General features: G+C 38.8%; 1 protein-coding gene across 3 annotated transcripts in view; it reads left to right on the forward strand.

Annotated features, from left to right (window-relative positions):
- The window catches only part of BEGAIN (brain enriched guanylate kinase associated), a 149,543-nt gene that overhangs the window by 66,091 nt on the left and 60,925 nt on the right, over positions 1-22,527 (forward strand). The window contains exon 3 of one of the 3 annotated variants that reach the window (XM_053980011.1): positions 9,567-9,656. The exons of the other annotated variants lie outside the window; for them this stretch is intronic. Coding sequence (XP_053835986.1) covers positions 9,567-9,656 — 90 coding nt within the window. The remainder of the gene's footprint in view (positions 1-9,566; positions 9,657-22,527) is intronic. 3 annotated transcript variants of the gene reach the window in all.

Below are 22,527 nucleotides of genomic sequence, written 5' to 3' on the forward strand. Positions count from 1 at the left end.
AGCAGATCACTCACTGCTTAATTTTCTCAGCAAAAAGAACACAGAAATTTATCCACAGTGAAAGCACCCATGCTCTACAGGGGTAAAAGATAAGGGTTGTAATAGTCAAATCAAAAGCAAAGTCTGAAGAGATGTAAAACACTCATCATGTCTATTGATTTTAAGCTGCCTGGAAGCATCTCCTGGGAATGTTTCTCTAGATATTATCTCTGTAATCATAGTATTCTCAATTGTAAATTCAACTGCTCTGTAGCAGAACATTCGTATTGTAAACACATAAAAGTGTTGAACTGATAAATGCATTGCCAGCAGAGATCAAATGACAAATTCATTAGCTGCAAGGTTCTGAAAGGTAGGACTGGTTTTTCCAATTACATTTCTTCCATTTCTGACTCCAGTCACTGGCAGTGCTACTATGGTGCCTTGTTCTGTTCTCCTACAAGTACGAAGGGAGTGACATCTTGAAGGGCTGAGATCCATTGTTAGAAAAAATCTATTGACAATAGCCTTTTGGTGAAAAATCAGATTAGGAAAAAAGACATTTAGGAACCTGGACATTTGGGGACAGTGATCTGCATTTACAGACAACCATATACTCCATCTTCTAAGTTCTCTATCTGCTACTCTTACTGAAAGGCTGTTTCAGAATCATGTTCTGTCATTAGAAATCTTCAAAATTCCAGTAGAAAATGTAATCATGATCAATTTCTTCTTAAGCCTTCACTTTTCTTTAGAGGAAATAATTTTTGCCCTTCCCTGTTATATTTTACAATGTCAGCCATATCCCCACACAGTTTTTCTTTTTTTAGACTGATCTAGACAAACTTTATTTTGAGTTTGTTTTCTAAGATGCCTCAGGTCTCAGAAAAACCCTTTTCTGTGTATCTCTTCAAAACTGATTCTCTCTCTTGAAAAAGGATAACTGAAATTCTGCATAATGTTCCCAAAAACATCACTGCCCTTTCCCAAGCATGTCAACATTCCTTCTCTTGCTGAAACACCTCACACCATAGTTTTCTGGAGATGCTTATAAAACAGATCTTTAGCCTAAAAGCCATTTTAGCACTGCATTCAGTGACTAAATGAAAGTTACTGAGCCACCAGATATAATTTAGGATACCTCTTTATGGTATGGTATGTTTCAGTCTTAAGTGTCAGCCTTACTCTACTTACCACGTAAAATGTGTGTGATTTAAAAGAGATGTCTTGTAATTATTAGATTCTTTGGAGGCACCAGGCATAGATTGCTGGAACTCTGAAAGCACAGACCAGTCTTTGCACAAAAGACCTTCTATTCTCAGTAAAGATAATCCTACTCTATATTCAGTATGATTTTATTCGCACATTCACATCCCGCTACTTAAAATCATCACTGCAGATTTTGGAAAAGGTATGAAATATAAATACAAGCACAGTTGATGTATGCAGTAAATACATCCATATATTTAGAAAAGACCTCTTACATAGTACATTGCTAGATGACAAAATGAGTCAGTGATTATCTAAAGCTCCCAGACTTAGAGGCTCCAAGGAAGACTGTTGAAAAATGGGGGGAAAGGAAAATTACACTGGCAATAGAGGATTTAGAAGGCAGCTTTTAATATATTACTAATTTGTCAGTTGATACCTTAAGAATCTTCATATTCCTAACTAGAAATCCAAAATATCTTTTCAAATTCCACTCCTTTAGATTGGTAAAAAGTCACACATAGACACAGAAATCTTCTCAACCTTACTACCCTATAATACCCTACCTTATAATATTCTCCACATTGGAACAATGCTTTAAGTGCACTCAGAGAGGGCAGCTGCAGTGTTGTAAAGATTGCCTGAAGTAATGCAATAAAAAATGGGTGAAAAAAAAATGGATCTGCTGCTGGCACACAGGAACAAAGCATTTCTGATGGAGAAAAGGTAGGGAGGAAATGATTTGTGATGGCCTAATTACATTAGAAACAACTCTTATTAAGCTAGTTGAAGAAAAGGACCCAGTGTAAATGGAGGAAAGAACAGCCCTCAGGTCAATTTGATATTTGTTTTCCTGCAGAAAAGCATTCCTCATGAAAACTGTTTCCTGCCATTATGCAAAAACTCATCATAAAAATAAATACCTCAGAGAAGCTGCTGTGTATTATCACTGGTAGCAATGGAAAGCCGCTGCTGATACTGACTCTTCAGGAGAAATATAAAACACACTTGCAGTAGACTTCCAGTGGGAAATGTCCACTTACAACAGATATGTTTTGGCAGCCTTACAATGCATTGGAAATCACAAAAAGCATTTAAGCAGTATACAAGCTATCAGCTGTCATTGAAATATATTGCAAGAATGATCTCTAACCCTCAAAAGAGAGACTGTTTTTATTTTAAAGCAATGGTTTATAAGTTGTAGGATAGTACAGCTGATGTTTTTCACAATATGCAGATGATCGGTTTCTCAAGGAGACTCAAAATGAAATATTATTAACAATTTATGATTATTTCCATGCAGATACTGAATGACTAATTATATTTTTCTGCAGTTGCAGGAGGGAGTGTTTCTGCACCTGTTTCTTTTTTCTCCTGCAAATCTAATAATCAGTAACCTTGTACTCAGCCAGCTATTAAATTTCAGATCTATTACTATATTTCATGCATTTAAAGACTGACAAAGTGTGAAGTCATATAACCACAATATAATGCCACAGTGATACCAAGAAAAGTGGTCACCAAGCAGGCAAAAGTTCACAATCTTAGATTTTGTTGCAATAACCCACTTGATTAAAGCCAATATTGGATATTCATATACAAACTAGAGTACCTCATTAATGCAATAAAGCAAAAGTTTGGAAAAATGTGAGCTCTTTCCACAGATACTTTTAAGAGCTTAATCCTTTTGTTAATTAGAAATTTATGGAAAACTGATTAGCTTATGTTACCACACAGAGAGTAAGTCATCTTAGCATTTTGAGAACAGAAAGTTCATGTATTCATTAGTCATAAATCCCTATATTTTGTTCATACACCTCTATTGAACTGACTGCCTTGGGTCTGAATGAAATATAATTTCTGTTTTGGCAACAGAGATATTTGAAGGCATCAACAAACAGAATTAAACAGTGCAAATAGTTCCAATTCTACCACAACAGCTCTGTCAACCCGCCTAATAGAGTAATAATTATTCATTCACGTATTTATAGCCTCAGCATGGCAGTTCAAAGCCTTTATGCACTATTTTCCTCATATATTTTCTGAAAATAGTAGATTTAAAGTATGTACATACATATACATACACATATGTGTATTCATATTCATACAGGTTTACTTCACAAAACGCCACCCACATGGTTTGTCAAATATAGGTGGATAAATAGGTAGGTAAGGGAGATGTGATGACCCAGCAGCATTACTGATCACTGAGACCACCCAAAATTTTCCACTGTCAGATTTCTAAATGCTTTGCAAAATTTTGACTGTATCAATGGGAATGTTGTATGCCACATTTCTGTGTTAAAATGCCTCAGCTATTTCAGAAAATATAACTGGGGGAAAAAAGGTGGGTTTACTCATAGCAAAAAAAAAAAAAAATAGTAGCCAATTATTTTCTTCATTAAGAAGACCTCATCCAGCCTACTTTGCAGCTGGTACCTAAAATATTCCAAGGAGCTTTCCAGAGTGTCAGGAATTTGTGTTATAATTAGCATAGGCTTGCCAAGTTGGTGGAAAGGGGAATCTCAATCAATCTTTGTCCTACTCCCAGTCTGATGTCAGTGCCATTAACAGAGCCTGAAGAGGGATCACATGGCAGTAGGAGATCACCTGAAAACCAGAACAAAACAATTCCAGACCTGCAGCCAGAAGTTTGGCTTTAACATGGGGCCAGCTTACATACCTCTGTGAGGAATAAAGAAGACACTATTCCACATTTTGCCATCCACACGGATGGTGGGATTCAGTGCACCCTCAGCGACTCTGCTGACAGCACCAAGCTGTGCGGTGGAGTTGGCACTCTTGAGGGAAGGGATGCCACCCAGAGGGACATGGACAGGCCTCAGGGGCAGGAGGGGGCCCCAAACCTCACAAAGTACAACAAGGCCAAGAGCAAAGTCCTGCATGCGGGTGAGGGCGATCCCCAGCACAAACACAGGCTGGGCAGAGAACGGATTGAGAAGGACTTGAAGAACTTCCAGTCCCGAAAGGGGGCTTACAGGAGAGCCAAAGAGGAACATTTGAGAAGAGCATGTAGTGATAGGACAAGGAAGAATGGCTTTAAACTGGAAAAGCATAATTTTAGATAAAATACTAGGAATAAATTCTTTGCTGTGAGGATGGTGAGGCTCAGGTTGTCGAAAGAAGTTATGGATGCCTCATCTCTGGAATTGCTCAAGGCCAGGTAGGATGGGCCATTGAGCAACCTTGTCTAGTGGAAGGTGTCCCAGACCATGGCAGAGGAGTTGAAACTAGATGATCTTTAAAGTCCCTTCCAACCAAAACCATTCTAGTAGTTCTATGATTTTTATAAACTTTTGAAGTTGTGCACTTCAAAATCGTTAGTTTCCAAACTAGTCTCACATAGGTTCAATCTCTGTCAGGTGTTCTTAATCCTAGAGTTTCAGGACTAAGACTTCCTCCCTAAACCTTTTTTTCAGGTGAAGGTTTTTTAGTGTCTGGCTTCCCAAGAGGGCACATGGAAGTGGTCTTTTACCAGAAGCAGCAGGTGATTGACCAAGAGAAGCCAGTGGCCATACAAAAAACATCTAATTTGGGGATTGAACTGATGGACAAAGCTGGGGATGAAGAGAAGCCATGGCAGGAGCTTTTTAGAAGAGTGAGGCAAAAAAAAAAAAAAAAAGACAAGAAAAAGTGGGGGGGTTTTGCCTCATCAGAAAGTTACTGAAAGGTATGGAAGCCAGCAGGCCTTTTTCAGAGAAACACCCTCTCCTAAAATGTGTCAAATTGAGCTGGCAGAGCAACATCTCTGTATTCTTATACTGTCATAAAATAGATATTAACTTCCCTGATTACATGTGTCCTCATCTTCCTCCCTTTTTTGCTTCATGGACATTCCCAGCCTCCTTATATTCTCACACACTTTGTTGACATCTGTGTCCACACTGCAGAGCTCTTGGTCCAGCCCCTGCAAAATACCCCAACTGGTGGGATGCATGCTTCCATAGGACCCTGTCAACCAGGGAGCTATATTGAAATTATTCATAAAGATACATTGTTGCAGCCCTTGCAGTGGGTTTTATACTATTTAATGCTGTGGTCATGGATAGTTCTGGTAACTCCAGGAATAGAACTACCACCCCCTCACAGAAAAAGGATTGTTTGACATTTTTATTAGCTTCACCCCTTGTTCTGTGGAGATGACAGCCAGTTACCTACACTGGCATGACTGGTAGGAAAGTAGGTAGAAGGAAAGCACAGCTGACAGCATCTTGCAAGTCTGTGATGCTAAATCAGCATCAGTGCCACGTGCCTTCTCGATGAGGACAAGATGTAGAGGTAGAGTCGTGACAGTATGTTCGAAGGTGTCCCTGTGGTTCTCCCAGCTTGCTCTGTCAATGTTTCATCTCAGGTTATTAGTATTTATAAAAGCATGCCCTTAAAATAGCTTCATGGTGTTAATAGAAGCAAAAATAGCAGTTCCTGTGCTTAAGTTGTTCGTAGCGGGGTAAAATAGGGCTAAATTGGGCACGTACAGAAATCATAATAGCACAACCCAGTTTAAGGGTGACTTTCAAATCCCCTTCATGTCTCAAAAATCACCGACTTTAAGCTGAAATTTAGACCAGGATACATTCCTTCCTGCTTTACAGAAAACCCTTCTCCCTTTAGCAGGTGTAAGATTTGGGGTGATTTTGCTTAAAGGCTGCTTAAATCTACTCACTAAGTCTTCTATTCAGAAGTGGAGCAACCACAAAATTCGTCAACTTCTGAAAACACATTTCAGAAAAATCTTTCAGATTTGCATTTGAAATTTGTAAATAGACATGTGGACATGTGAATAATGAGAAAATAAAATCCAAGTCTTAAAACACCTTCCCACCATCCCTCCATGCTTTACTCTGATCTATCTCCTCCCCTCAAGTGTCACAGGGGGCTGTGGTCAGTTCATCACTCCTGGTCTCTGCCATTCCCTCCTCCTCAGTGGGAGGACTCTTCATGCTCCCTACTCCAGTGTGGACTCCCTCCCTTGGGAGACAGTAGGGGCACAACTCTCTCACCATGGCCTGCTCCTGAGCTGCCCATGCTCCAGCTCCTGGGGCACCTCCTGCCCCTCCTTCTGCACTGACCTTGGCATCTGTGGAATGGCTTCTCTCACCGATTCTCTCTCCAGCTGAAGTCTCAGAGAGAACTGGAAAAAAAAAAAAATATTCACCACATATATAATATGGAGACAGGAGCATAAGAAGCATTGCATTTGTTTTCCTTATCAAATTATTTCTTAAACAGGAACAGCAATCTTTATGTGTCTATTCCAGGCACAGTAGATCAATGACCTTCTGGCACCAACACTGATGAACTGTTCTTCTCTAGACAGTGTTGATCATGTTTCACTGAGAAATCCATGGTTTTTATTTTTCAAATTCTCTATATGTCTGTAAGTAGACTCTGTGATTATTGCCAGATGAGCCACAGACAATATTTGAAGTAACACACTGCATGTTCTGGGGCAAGACAAGGAAACACAGACTATTACAACAGTGTGTCCAAGTTCCAGCCTCACTTGACACTGGAGTCTGTCTCAATCACATCAGTGAAGTATAAGTGAAGCTCTGGAGAAAGAGTAGAAAAATGAGTTACTTTATCATGTCTTGGCATAATTAAAAGTAGTTTTAAAAATTGATAATCTGAAAAACTTTATCATCAAATTGTTTGAGACTGATATTTTCCTGTAGTAAACTACTAATTGTCTGGAGTGACTATACAATATTTTTTTTTAATAGGCTTGTTTCTTATTTGCAATTCTTAAATATTTCTTACAACTGTTGTTTCAGAAAGGAAACAATACAGTAACAGAACTGGGAGCTTTTCCCATTTTGTTTCCTTTAAAATTTGCAGTTGCTTTAGACAAAAATGTCTGTTTTGCTGATTTCTTATTTGCCAATGTTAAAACAATATCCCATGTAAACTGCAGAGGCTGATAAATTAATTTTTGTGGTTTAATATCAGGCAAATAAATCTTACCATTACTAATTATTTTTTGACTTTGTATAAGAGAATAGGATTAGACGACTACAGCTGACACTGATTATGTGAGACAGGATGTTATTAAATCCCTTTGGGGAGCTTTTGAAAGATCCACCACATTTAGAGAAGAGAGCTTTTCTCTGTCTTAGCTCATTTATGGAGCAATTACATGTGACTTACTACAAAAACGATGTCAGGAAACACACTGAACAAACAGCTAAAGTGGAATTTACACCACTCCCATCTCTGTCAAAATATCTCACAACCTCACAGCCTTAAAATATTTTGTCAAGGTTACCTGTAGCAAAGCCATTTGCTATATATCAGCAAAAGGTTTGAGATATATTGGATTAAGACTTTATGGAGGAGAACTAGTAGTGGATATGAAGGCAGCAGAGATTTCTCATTGCTCAAATGGCTTCTTTGCATCAGGAGCCCAAATTTAATTAATTTTGCGGGCTTAAAAAGCCTAATGTTTTCATTTAAGCCATCTCAGGATTTTTAAGTTTTGTTTTTCATTAGAACACTCCTATAGAGGGTTTCTTAGTGAAGTGCAGAGAAATATGCAAAATGTACTGATTTGAAAAACCTCTGCTCATTCTGGAAAATCCTGCGGCTAAATTCTCTGTTTTGTTTGTTTGGGGTTTTCTTTTCAAAATCAAGATTGCTCAGGTGATTTTTAGGAGTAGTTTACAATTTTGTACCTAAAAGTATGCAAATACAAAATGGAGAGCTAGGTAAAGACCATTTCTATAACTGTGTTTCTACAACTGACTGCTTTCCTAATATCCATAGCTGAGAATGAAAATGCACAGTAAAGTGCTACAGAACTGTGTGTATTAAATATGTACACACTTACTGATTATGATATTTGCAGTTTGAAAACATTAAAAAAGCTGTTGAAAATGCATAATCCAAAGTAATACTGACAGTTCACTGAAGAACCAACAGTACCAAGGTGTTATACTGCAAAGATTTATTCTCACCCCTGTTTTGATTTCAAAGTTGATATTGCTGTAAATTCATGTGATGACAACACTTAATACTTGGGCCCTCACTTTTTTTTTTTTTGTCTTCCCTGTGTGTCTTTACATACTAAATCCAAGTCCAGTGTGGAAGAAGTTAAAAGATACTTAAATGTTTTTTCCTTAGGCATAATTCAGTGGTATAACGAAAGTAACCATGCTGGCATTCACTTACAAGTTTTCCTCAGGGTGTCTCAAAGACCATCAGCTTGCTGCCAGTAGTCCCTGATATGAAGCCAAACCCAGGGCAGACTTAGAGCAGTGGCAAGAGCCTCAGCAGGGTTATCCTTTCCCATAAACACTAAGATTCTGCTGCTCTCTGTAGCACTCCTGAAATATGTCACATATGTAAAGATTAATTCCCTACTTTGCAGTAACCACTGGTAATTGATGGTGAATACTGGAGGGTAGGATTTTCTGCATGTGTGGTGGTCACTGACCACAGGGAAAGTTTATGCAAAGATTCTGGTTCATAAATACAGATATACTTGCATCAGGAAAATTGATTTTTATTGCGTTTGTCCTTCAAGGAATGTTATGTTGTATTTCTGATATTGCAAATGAATAAAGCAATACTGTATGAAGTGTTCTGCCTGGCCAAATATTGTAGTCTTTACTCAGAATTTACTCAGGAAAAAACACCTTTGACTTCAGTGAGGATTTGCTTGACTAAGGACTGCACAGACTGTTTTGAATCTTACCAGCATTGCTTGACGCTAATGTTGGGCAACAGTTCTCATTGCTAATTTGCCTGCCTCATCCTTCTCCTGGGCTTAGGATCTGCTTTTGCTGTGTGTTATTCATAGCTTCTATTGCTAGTTCAGATTGCTTCTCTTTGTGCTTTTCTTTCCCAGCAAATATTTTGCAGCTATTGTTCTGCTGCTGGTAGATGAGCACAGAACCTGGTATACAGGACTTGAACCTCAGCCCAGATTCAATTAACACTGTTAAACATGTTCTCACTATGGTGCTCAGAAGAAATTTTGATGACCCTCTCTCAATGAAGCATAAATTTGTTTAAGCTGATGTTTTTAGAATGCAAAAATAGAAGGGCTTGATTCACAAATCTTAAGGCCAAATGCTTCTGCGGTAAAATAGATGGAGTAGCACCCATTTAGAGCCATCAAAAGGTCAATTGTAAATGCTTATTCTGCCCTACAAAATTCAGCCAAATTACTAAATGTGTGTGCTGTAGCATCACTCTGTTTTGTAATTTTAATACTGCTTTAAAGTAAGATATCCTGAACAATAATTAGTACCAAATTGTGCCATAGCCTTCTGATACAAAGCAAATCTAGCTAGGTTATCACTCGTATGTCTTATGAGCCATACCTAGCCATGGTTTATCCTCTATTCATGCTACAGGGTACGAAATTCCTGGGTGCCAACCTGCCTATGGCAACCTAGAATTCTCCAGGGCAGGCTCGCAAAATCTTCACCTACTCTCTGGGACAGGTAACTAATAAGTGATGTTTTGTGAAGTTATGCTTTCTTTCTAACTTTCTGATGTCCGTAAAAATGTTTCATTTCTTCGTGTTAGTCTGTCGTCTCTCGTTTTTCAGTTCCACTGTGTTTTCTGGACTAGGGGAGTAAAAGCAGGTCTGTTTGTCATAGTGCTCTAGATGCTTGCCTCAGCCAAGCCTGTAATAATTGTTATTAACATGAATAAAAACTGAAAGCTGTTTAAGGAGCTGCAAAATCCACAGCTGCCTACTACCAGTTAATCTCTTTTTCTGATGGAGTAGTTTGACAGTACAGGTGCATTACATTTCACTGTTGGTACCACAGTTATCTGGGCAGTTCACCCACCTTTCTTAATTGCTGGTATGTGTATATATTCTCTTTATCAGGTTTACATTAATCTTGAATCTCCTGAACTAAGGATTTTTCAATGCTATAGGTACAGAACACTGAAAGGATGGGACAGTTATGGCTGATTCTGCTTTACATTTCTATGCAGCATGTAGTATAAGTTGAAGTAATGACTCAGTTTTCCATATTTTGCTTAAATTCTCTCCTACTTTTCTCTTGAATTCACTGTCTATTCTTTTTGGTTGACTTTATTTTAAGTGGCAGGTATGTAGAAGAAATGTCATACACTAATCCTATACCTTTTAATGAGATGTGAACTATTGTAATAGATTTCAATGTAAAAAAGTGATTAGGTTAAAAAATAAAGACAGAGTAAGCCTCAGATAAGTTCCTGCAGTGTATTGATTTTCTCTGAACACAAGATAATATGTGAAAAGTTTCATCTTAAGAGTGCTGATAGTGTAAGAAAGACATAAGTGAGATTCTTTTTGATTTTTTTTTCATATGGTCTACACTCTGTGGAGTGAAAAAACCCAGCAATCTTGGAAAAGTGGTTTGAATTCCTGCTTTTCTTCCCCTGGGATTCTGCAGGAACACTCTACTCTTACCTGGGTTTAGAAGATTTTGGTGCAAAAATAGCTTTGCTCTGCTGCTTGTTCTTGCTAAAATCAAGAGACAACCAGTGAAGTGAAACATAATCCAGGCATATAAAACTCTTTTACAAAATGTTCAACCCTAATTCCAACTTGGTTGAATATGTGGAAGTCCTTTAAGATTGGAAGAAATTCACACATCTACAGTGTAATCACTGAGTTTGATCTTACATTCTGTTTTAAAATGGATGTCCACATGGAATTTCTCAGTCTTGGGATGATACTTAGTCATCTTTCTGTAGGGCTCATTAAAAATATTTCTTTTTCCTACCACCACTGTCTACTTGTAGTTGTTACTTATGAAAGAAAAAAAAACTTACTCTTGTAGAGGACAATACCACAGTTTATCCCCAAGTGTACTACAACTCAAAATGCACAAATCCAAGATTTTAGCTCAGCCTATTCAGCCATTTCATTAAAAAAAATAAAAATAAACAACTATTGAAAGATCATTTTAATTTTCCTACGTGAGTTTGAAAAGCTTGCAAGGACCTAAATTTTTAGAGAAATTTTTGTATTTCCTGAAAGCTGGTTTGTTTCTTTCCCATTGAGTAACTCAGATCTTACTGTTTCAACTTATCTAGACTGTAAAACAATATCTGGAAACTTGCGTTCTAGTTATACTGAAAAATACCACCTTGCTGAAGGAACTAATAAAAACCCCAAACATTTGTTTGGTAAAATGAAAAATAGTGAGTATGACAAGTGTCAGCATTTACAAAATGAGGATAGGTTCTATTTTATCCAGCCTGATACACCTTAACCTTTAATGAGAAAGCAGTAACAGTATCAGCAAGAGAGTTCTAGTAAAAACCTAAGTTTTGATTAGCCCAGAATGCTGAAGTAGCTCAGTTATAGTGTACCAAAAAAAAAAAAAAAAGAAGAAGAAAAAGATGGCCTGTGTTTATGTAATCCTCAAGGCACAAGAGGAATTTTTGGGAAACGGGAAACTCTGGAGTAGTGAATCTGCTAATCTACTTCCTCACTCTGTACAGGTCCTTGGGCTGCTACATTTGCAGGCAAGGTAGAATCAAAGGGCTCAGGTAGAATCAAAGGGCTCCTGGGTCCCCTCTGAAGGAGCACGTTGTGCATTGCTTTTCACATGAATAGCGTGAGCAGCTTGTCCATGAACACCTGCTGCCTGACTTGGTCCCTCCAAATCTGCAGAGAGATCTTTCATTTGCTGGCTTGCTCCAAAAATTACCCAAGAGCCAGTTCTGTTCCAACTTTCCCTGTTCTACTTTCCCATACAGCCACAAAAAAAAAAAAAGGTGACAAACCAGAGTCTTACACTGAAAAACCAGTGCAGCCAGGGGAGCAGCATAAAGTACTGAACTAATAAATTATGACATTCAGCTGGAAGGAAAGTTGTGTGAAATGGTGGCACAACATGCTGAGGCATGGGGAACTTGCTAGAGGTGAACTCATTTATACTTTTGCAGAGTAGAAGACTTCTCATTTAACAAGTCCCAAAATAGTGTGCTGAAGTGTATAAAACAAGGTAGGGCTTGAAATAATTAGCCACTGATGACAGATGGCAACTCCTGTTTCTTTTTTCCTTCTTTTCTTTTGCTGTAACATCAAGTTGATCAAAGAGCTGAGGATCATTTATTATGGTAGGAAAACTAAAAATATCTTGAAATAAGTTCATTCAGGTACGAGCCAGTACCTCTCACTGTTCTTGTTCAACACCTTGTACATGAGTCTATGTGTAGTAATAGTTTCCCTCAGGATCTGAATTACATATGCACAGCTGAGAAATTGGGTGTGTCCTGGCTTAGGAGTATTATTTAATCAATTTATTAAATCAAATTGTTAATTTATTTAAAGTAATTGTTTGCTTGTGTTAACAAACCAGTGATCTTTTGTACTGCCAGAACGCCCTCCAGAAAAGTGCCCAGAGCTCACCTCTCTGGCAGGTCACTTGAGCAATGTCTTTCAGCTGTGTGTGAGGGGAGCCACGTGCTGGGGAGCAGAGGCTGCAGTAGAGCTGACTGCACCCATGACCTCTGGAGGTGTCTGTAGGGGCAGTGCTGCATCTCACTCTAGGCAGGAGCAGCATTTCCTCCTGGGCTCTGTAGGAGTAGCGTCTGGCAAGCATGGGCACTGTTTTAAAGCCAAGCACCTATGGATTCAAGTTAGAGACACAACAGGAGCTTCTGTCTTGCATGACTTCTGTCACAAGGGAGGATCAGAACACAACTGTAACAGATATAGTTAAAAGGAAAATTCAGTAATTTGCTCAAATAATGTAATATACACTGCTCATAAAGGAAAAAAGCAGCAGCATCTCCAGTCCCAGTAGTAATTCTGTCTGACTGGTTCACGAGCCATAAGAGCATATTTGATTTTTTTCAGCTTCTTAGCATAACCTTTCTGATGGAAGTGTTAAGCCAACACACCTAAATGAGTCCCATGAGCAAGACAAAGATGAATTTCAAATTAGAGGAAAGATAAAAGGATTGGGAAAGGAAGGAAATAGCTAAGAACAGAGATTATAACCTCTGTCTGTTAACCTATGTCTGGATGTTTTATACCAAATAAAATAGGAACAAAATTCTATCCCTACTGCTAAAGCACATTTCTCCAGTATTCCCTTACCACACTTCTAACCTCAGTCCTTTAATAGAAAGAGTAAGATCAATTTCAGATTGCTTCTGGCCAGTGGGCTTCACCCATTCTCATTACATTCCTATTACACATAAACTGCACAATTCAGGAGGAACCACACTTCTGTTCCAGCACAGCTTGATCCAGATGAATCGGGGAAATAAACAGACAAAAACAAAAGTGAGAAAGGTTTAATAACACAATTAAAATATAACTTTATAAGCTTGTGAGCTGATGTGGCAGGCTGCTCTCAGTAATTTCCAGAGGGAGTGCTTATCCATGACTACAAACCAAAGCAATCTAGAAGCTGGCCACTCAAAGCTGTAAGGAGAGCTACTGCAACTGAAGGCAGCCTGCTTAATCACCCGGAGAGCTCTCTTTAGCTTTCTAATCACAAATTGAAGTCTACCTCTAATTTTGCTTCCTCAATTTTCCAATACCTTACTATTTTTTTCCCCTTTCTTATCACCTCTCAGTAGTCTGGATTCCCTAGTGAGAGGCAATGCAGACGGGTAGGATTCTGACAGACATTAAAAAGCAGACAACAACTGCTCAACAACTTCAAATAACTTTCTGTCTGAGGCACCCCCCCCTGCCCCACCGTGGCCTGTGTTACATCATATTTGTTGCAGTCAGCCTTTGCTGCTGGTTTTCTTACCCTTTCAAACCCTGCAAATTTACACTGCAATTTATGATTTCTGCTACCCAAACATTTTATGCAAATTTATCAACCCCTGGGAAGCCAGGAAACAGCACCTCTTACAGGGGTGAACCTTCTTCCAGACTCATGTGAACAGCCGAGTCTGGACAGAAAGCAGTGAAGATCCCTTAATCCCTAGGAAGGGTCAGGATCATTCTGATTCTGCTCTCTTGCACAAATGATGTCTGAAGTTTGCCACACCAGAAGTTTCCTTCCTTCTCTCCCAGTTTAACCAGCTGATTCATTTCAGATGTGCTCCAAGCACTAGGCAACATTTGAACAATGCAGAAAATATGAAGCAGGGCATGAACATGAACAGAGTCCTTCATTACGGTAAGAAAATAAACATGTCCTTCCTACCTCTAGAGAATGAGCCAGAAAACATGTATTCCTCCTGGAATCCTATGCTGATTTTCTTCTCTTGGAATCATATTTTCCAGCTCTCCATCCCTTCATTTTCTAGCAATACAGAGAAACAAATTGAACAGGCACAGTCCTTATTCAAACTCTTGAAGGATCACTTACTGAGCTTAAAGGTTTGCATTTAAGCCACTGCTACTAAGAGTTCACCTGCCAGAGCTGAAAACAATTAGTTTCCACTTCAAGGAGAGCCTAACAGAGGCACTAGGAGGCAACTTGGAAGAAGACAAAGATCATAGTAACAGCTTCTGCTGCTTCCACTCTTTCCCTCTGCTTTAGTCACCTTTGAATTTGGGCTCAAGACTCTGGCTGGTTTGCTGTGCACTGCATTCATTTCTCACATACTCAGGTATTCAACCTCAGAACTGTCTCATAAGCAAAAATGGTCATCTCATTAATAGGAGACAGAAGCATATTTGGAAGATTCCAGTTCCAAATCAAGTTAGCAGAAGTATTAAATCAGTCCTCAGAGAGCTGGCTCAGCCCTCCAGTCTCTGCTCAGCCCTTGCATCAAGCAGTGGCAGTGCACATCCTGGTTTGTAAATCTACATTCTTCCTTCTCCATGAGCTGCTCTGTACCCTTGCTTAGTGCTCTGCACATTAACACACTCCCTGGTCACAGGTCTGGATTGTCATAGTTCATTTTCATTTGCCTTTGGTATTTTTCAGTACACTGGATGAATCAAAATTGTCTGCTGAAGAAACTTCATTTAAAATAATCAAGACACCTTTCATATCTGTTTTGGAAAGCTATAATTTTATTTGTGGTATTTCTATTCAATGCATTCAGAGCCTTAGGTTATGGATAGCACCTTTAAATAAAGGAAAACTTGTATGTCTTTATTATGAGTACATTTTAAAAATCTTGTCACGTTTCACTGACAATAATGGCATTCACTTAAGACAACTCAGTGCTGACAGATGGTCCTCTAAGGGTTTTTTGCATGTCAACACATAACTGAATTTTTGTATCTTAATCACCTCATATTACAGTTAATACTGAATGCTCTTGTTGGATAGATATGTCTGTGGGCTTCTGATATTAGCTACAGAAGTCACCCTTCTGCAGTGAAGGACTGTCAGGTCACTACAACCAAGACATAATGCAGTTTTATTTTAAAGAGAGATCACTCTTTTCTACCTCTTATGAATAAGGCCAGCACAGTTTAGACACATTTATGATATATATTGTCAGGTCTGAATTTTTAATTGTGTGAATTATGAAAGAGTGAGGTACTCATGTCCAAAGTAAAGAAAAGCTACCTTCCAATATCCAGTGATGTATCTGTTTTAAAGTAGTTGTATGAACTCTACAGGTACCTCAAATAGGTTTTCATGCTAAGGATCTATCCCACAGCACCTGGCACTTCAACTGCTAAACATCTCTTCTTTTCCCCACCTCCCTTCCAAATGACTTTCTTTAATTTTTGTGATAAAGAGTCCCTCTTCTCTGGTTTAAATTCTGCCAGAATGCCTGGAACCTAAGAAAATGACTCTGTTACTTGTTTTATGTGTCCATCAGTCATTTGGAAACTATCTAAGCTCCAGATTTGGATCACCCACACATTTGTTCTGAAACATATGTACAGGCCTCCCTTCTCATAATCCAAACCCAGCTTCAGGTTGTTTATTTTGAAAGCAAGTACTGCAAAGAAAATGTAAATGGTTTAATACTTGCAAAAAAAAAAAAAAAAAAAAAAAACTCCTTCAAAAGCTATATTTCTAAATATGTTTGTATCTATATCTACAGGAAAGAGAGATCTGCATGGAATTTGACAGGCAAACTGTTCATGCTCCAAAGTTTCAAATATAAGTAATTTCTTTGAAAGTAGTGGAGAAACTTAGTGGATGTGCTGCAATGCAAAAATCCTGGCAGACCTTGGTAAAAATTAAAAAAAAAATAGATAAGCTGAACAAAGTCTGTGTGAGCCTGAATTTATAGGAAAATTACTATTGCAGAACTTGGATACACTTAAATTTCTTTAAGTACAAATGAAACTCCTGAATAAAGACTGCAAGCAAATTGGGATTTGTGAGTTTGACTCTGAGCTACAGCATATAATCTTTTTCCCCAATCAAATTTATAATTTCAAGTCTGTAGTTGGATTCTCAGACTCTGAATCTTGACTTTGTAATTTGATCCCATCCCCCTCCTAATCAGATAAAGCAAGAGCAATGGTAGACACAAAAACTGCAGACAAGAAAGATAGTTTTGGCATTAACCTTTTGAAACGGTGACCCTGAGCATGTAACACATAATCAAAACTTGATTAACATAGAAATCCAATTACTGCTTCATTAAAAATCTTTCATTAATCTAGAAAACATTTGTAAAATGCTTTGACTTCATTTCCCAACAACTACAACTTGAAAAAATGTTGTTGAGGGGTCAGATTCAATGTCACAGCTGTCATCTCAAAGCTATTCCTCCTAAGCTGGGGTTTGGGTGCCTTTCTTGCAGCACGTCTACCTTGGGTAACATGCAGACCCATTCCAGAGTCATGTCCAACAGAAATGTGCTGGAATGAAAAGTCCTGGGTAATTCAGACTACCAGATGTGGATCATCAAGAGCTGCTGGAGGCAAAATTCCTGGGAAGTTTCAAAATCAAGCTGTCAGTGCAGTCCAGCTCCACTGAGCAGTAACGCAGTAGCACTGAGGACCTGCTGGCATCTCTGCCAGCTGTGAACATCCCCAGAGATCTCTGCTCCCACCTTGCTGCTCCCTGAGGTGTGAGCTACAGGTCAGGAAAGTGTCTCCCAGAGGCTTGCCTCTTGCCTGGCTGATGATATTTGTCTCTGTGATGATCAGCTGCATCCAAAAATGAGAAACAAAAGCAGGTGTGTGGATGGCTGCTTTCCTTGAGCCAAACAGCCCATCTCTTTGCAGAGATCCACAGCAGACTCACAGTGTTGAGAAAGTGCTTCCAGGAAAGCAAGGTCACAAAGCTGCCTCAAACCCTCTGCCTGCCATGTCTATCATCAGTGGCCCAAGTTTGGCATGGGTGCACAGGTTCTCCCTTGGCCTTTCCCAGAGACCCTCTCCTGATCTTTATACTCTTTCACAGAAAACCCCTTATAGGGTTGACTGTTACTGACATTTCCCTAGACAAAAAAACCCACAGGGTAAAAGAAGAAAACATTATTATTGAAATTCTGTTCGGAATACATTTTTTAAATTTTCCCCAGTGCTCCCAAACTCCTGATCCTATGAAGTGGTTTTTTTTAGAATGTGACACATCACAGACATGAAGCAGATCTGATAAACAATTTAGAAGCATTTAGTGGTTCATTTTTGTGGGCCCCCACGCCATCTAAGCAAACAAGAAAGGAAATACTATTACCTCATGTCATACACACAGAACTGAGTCAGGAAGAGGGGGAGTCATCTGATGAGATGTGATTGTCTGTGTCTGAGATACTTGACTAGATTCCCTTTGTAAGGAACGGAAATGGATACTTCCAGATTTGCGTCAACTCATCTAAAAGCAGGTTTCTAAAATAGGCCCAATTAATTTCATCCTGGTGGTGCCTGCTCTTGACTAAGAACAGGAGCCAGAGCTGACCAGCAGTAGGCAAGCTCAGTCTCGTCTTAACTCTCTTGAGTGGTATAACCTTTGTCAAAGCCATGGTCAAAACTCAGAGATCCAAAACCCAGTCCAGGTTAGTTCCTTCTTACATATTCTTTCTTCCAAGACAGGCTTTTTACCCACAAAATGCAATTAGTTCTACTTAGGATTTCACAGCTGCATTAAAATGACAGTTTCACTAGCCAGAAATGAGAACCTTTGATATGGCTGATTTTCAGTATATATAGCATGGGCATCTGTCTTGCCTTTGTTTCACATTCTTTTCACTGCTAATTTCCCTCCTAATGCCATTAATCAATATTTTTTTCACTCACTTCAGGAGCAGTGTAAAGGAATGCAATCAGTCCATTCAGAGAGAATTTCCCTAGTTCAGAAAAAAAGGGTTTGCTCTGGCTTTAAACATTGCAGAACCATCTAAAGCCAGAGCCCTGGGGTGGCAGGCAGACATGGAGAGGGCTGCTGAAGCAGTTTGACCAGTGAGGTGGAGATGTGGGGTTGCTGGAATGCTCCACTGATGGGGCAGACCCATAGACATCAACTCTTAAGGAGTAAAGGTTCAGAGAGCACCTTCTTTGTGGGCCACCTGAAGGTGGAAGGCTCTAGAAATCATCTGGCCTCCAGGCAATTGAGCATCCCCAGCTTTGCATGCCAGCACTCCTTTGTCATCAGCCTGTCTGCCAGGCAGATGAGCTGGCAGAAGATCAGACAGGTACAATGAAAACCTGCTTGTTTGCCAGCTCACCTTCCTCAGTATAGGCCCTTATCATGTGGCATCTCAGCTTTGTCTGAAATCCAGTGGGAATGTGTTCACCTGGAGCTTCTCCAGCCAGCACTACAGCTTAACCCTGACCAACAGCTGCAGGCTGAGATAATGTTTGTGAGCACAAATTTCTGTGCAAATATAGCTTTCATCTATTTTATACTTTTTATGAATATAAACAGAGCTAATCAGTGAAAATAATACTTTGGAAAGTTTAAAGACCTGTTTTTATTAACCTTGAAAGTAGCTTCCCTTGAGAGGTTTTCTTTCACCAGTCTAAATATTTAATATTGTATTTACTGTCCTTGTTATTAGAGATATATTTTAATGAAGCACAGTGGGTAATGACTTGCAGACCACTGATTGTCACAGGAGCAGATTAGAGATCATTAAAAGAAATAGGCAACCCCTTATGCTAAAGGTGGAATAATATACAGGACCTTTGAGCCTGCCTTGTAATTCCATACTCCTTGAAGCTGTCAGAGTTTCAGGAGACCATGGAATACAGGATTTGTGTTTTCTAAGACATAGCATTATCACATTGCTGAAACATAGCACTACCAGAATACTTTTTATTTGCAAATAAGTCCTGTCCTTTCTCCTGGCTGTACTTTTTTCCATTTAATTATTTTCTTAGTTTTACATATATATAAAACTAAAGAACCATGGGGATCAACTATTCCCATGGACATAAAATATTAATCAAAATATAGTGATTTAGTAGCATTTAAAAATTGTGCAATGAGCTTTTCTAATTAACTGGTATGTGAAAAGCAGAAACAAAATGCAGCTAATTTATGGAGTTGGTTGGTTGGATTGAAGAAAAGGGAAAATGCTAAATGGTTGACTTTGTGACTCCATGTTTTGACTTTTTATCTTTTCCCTCTTTTCAACTCTGATTTAATTGCCACTACCAAATTTACAGAACAAAATTAAGCCCTCCTCATGAAAACCTCAGATTTCTAGAACAAAAAAACACAACACAACATAAGGAATGAGAATCCAAGCATTTCATTATGTGATAACACTGGAAGATAATGGTAAGGGGAAGGTTTCCAAAGAAAGAACATCTGTTTCATGAGATATGAAAAAAAAAAAAAAAAACAGCAAAACAAAGAAAAATCTCATTAAGTACCTTAGATTAGTACACAACAAAAATTGAAACTCTCATCCTGTTATTAGAGATGCAGGATTTGATACATTGCATTCTCTTATTCTTTCTGTTGTTTCACTCACTTGCTTTGCCTTTGCTGCTTAGACACTTGTTCATATAGAACCAAAATCAAGGGAAAACAATAGGGTTTACCTCAAACTGGTGATGTATCAAATCATGCAGAAATCAAAGCTATCTTGGGAATCCTGGGAAATCTGCTCACAGTGTTACAGCTATTAGTACCCATTCAATGGTTACACTCTAAGATTTGGGAAAATTTCCCTATTGTGCCATTCACGAGCGTAAGTTTCATTGTGCCATTGCTTAAAGTTAGCTTTCTTTCCAGAACTTGCTTGACTCAAGATTGATATTAAAGCAGATGGTTTAACACTTTCCCAACTGGGGTCTTTTCTCTCTCTCTTTCTTTTTTCTTCTTCCATAAAAGTGACTGTAAGTTTTTTGCCACACAGCATATTCGTTTCAGAACATAATTTCTTTCCTTCTAAAATTCTTGCCTTTCCATCTAATAACTTGTATTTTAATAAAGAATCACTGTTATGCATCTACTATTGTATCCTAAATAATCCCATCATAAATCAGGGATTATTTCCTATCTAAAAATTATATGTCCCCTTAAAAACAATCAGTTGTTTTAACATATGTCAGATGACTCAAAGTACACAGTGAGGAGGGATTTTCCTAGGTTTGGGAGAGTTTAAAAATGTCACCCCATTTTTCCAGCATGGATGGAAATGAGTAGATCTTTTCAGAATTATGGTTTGCTGGTTGAGAATAACTTTAATCTTTGAAGCTGCCTGAGTTATGCTTTAATCAGTGGAGTTTTTCTTTTTTTGAACAAATTTACGCCTGTGGTTTACCATCCAAAACATCATGTAGTCATACAGTCCATGTATATAGACTGTTTCAGAAAACCTCACTAGAATAGTCTTGATTTTAACAGATTGAATAATCTCTTTCTGAAAGCTAAGAATTCAAGAATTCAAATACTTCAAAGTGAACTTCAAGGGAGAAAGTGAGCTGAAAGTTTATCCTTCTAGCATAAGCTTTAGCCTGCCAAAACCTACCAAACTGTCCAGATCTGAATCTAAAACCACATTTTGGCATTCCAGACCAGCACTGCCTTCCACTTCAGGATCAAGCTTTACACAGAACTCAGATTTTTAATCCCAAATTTCCACACATAGACAGGTCTAGGCATACTGGTCTGTGCAGAAGCAACTTCAGAGGAGTCAGGAGGTTTGCACCTGCTTAATCTTCTCGCAACTGAGACCCAAAGCAAGAAGTACTGATATGAGGAAGCAGAGAACAAAGTTATTGGTGATTACCTTCCCCCTTTTTCCTCTTTTACTAAGCACTCTCCAGCTATTATTAACTTAAACATTCCTGACATTACCATTATATTTGTACCCAAATAGCTCCTCTTCCTCACAAAGGTTGTGCTCCCTATGTCCAGAACTTCCCAGTACAGGAGGATGCTCCAATCTGGCTTAACTTGCATTAACTGCACTTGTCCAGCAGCCTCAGCCTGGGCATTTTTATCCAAAATCATAGCTGGAGGACCTACAGTCTGTTTTTCGTACAAATTTTAGCAGTTAGATTTTTAGACTAACAGAAGACTTGAGATCATATCTTTTTTCACTCTAAACAGTTTTGACACTGTAACTGCCACTTTACAGAAGAAAATATGAGTTTCCAGGCTACAGGAAGGAAAACTGACCATTCTTGTTTCCCAAGATGAGCAGAGGAGTAGCAGGAACAGGCCAGAAGCAGAGCAAGTGAAAGGTGGTATGATGGGGTAACATTGTCAATGAGGACGTGTAGAAATGAGCAGCATGGGTTCTCAGCTCCCTAGATAAGTTCAGAGTTTAACTCACCAAGTGAAATACAAAAATTGAATTGTTATATTAAGTGGAGCTGCATTAAAGGTCTGAATTAGAGTATATTATTTTAAGAGGATATAACCACAAGTGGCAATCTAACTATAACAGTAACCACGCAATATGTGCAACTGAAATAGAGCACCATGTTGGCAAAACATTAGGCTGTTTCCCAGCTCAAAGCTGCATGGATCAAGCAAGCAGCAATTGTAAGGCTCTTGCATTAACTTACTGAGCTCCTATCACAGCTCGTAGAGGAGAAGCCAGTCACGCTGTAGACAGCTCAGATAAGTGTTCCTTGAAGACTGACATGTTGTTCCCAACTCTCTTGTCTAATTAAAGACCCAAAACATTATTCTACTGCAGCTGATGGCAGCACTCACTTGACATCAAAGGGAATCAAGATTTGCCATTCATTTATGAAGAACTATTTTTGCCACATGATTAAAAAAAAAAAAAAAAAAAAAACCAAGGCAATTCACACTGCATCCCGTAGACACTTTGTGTCTAGGCACTGGCAGACCCAGCTCCACAGTGCCTCAGAGGTCCCACTTGGAGCCAGGACATCAGCTCCACAATGAAGTTGCAGTATATGAACCAAGTTCCAGTCATCTCCAGAGATCCCAGCTCTGGCAGGAGTCCCATCCTGCTGTTCAACTGGCAAACATGCTACAAGACTGAAGAGCTTGCAAACTAAACAGACAGAGATACAAAAAACTCCATTGTGCAGAT

This window comes from Vidua macroura, chromosome 6 (genome assembly GCF_024509145.1).
Source record: "Vidua macroura isolate BioBank_ID:100142 chromosome 6, ASM2450914v1, whole genome shotgun sequence".
In the NCBI taxonomy this organism is placed as follows: Eukaryota; Metazoa; Chordata; class Aves; order Passeriformes; family Viduidae; genus Vidua; species Vidua macroura.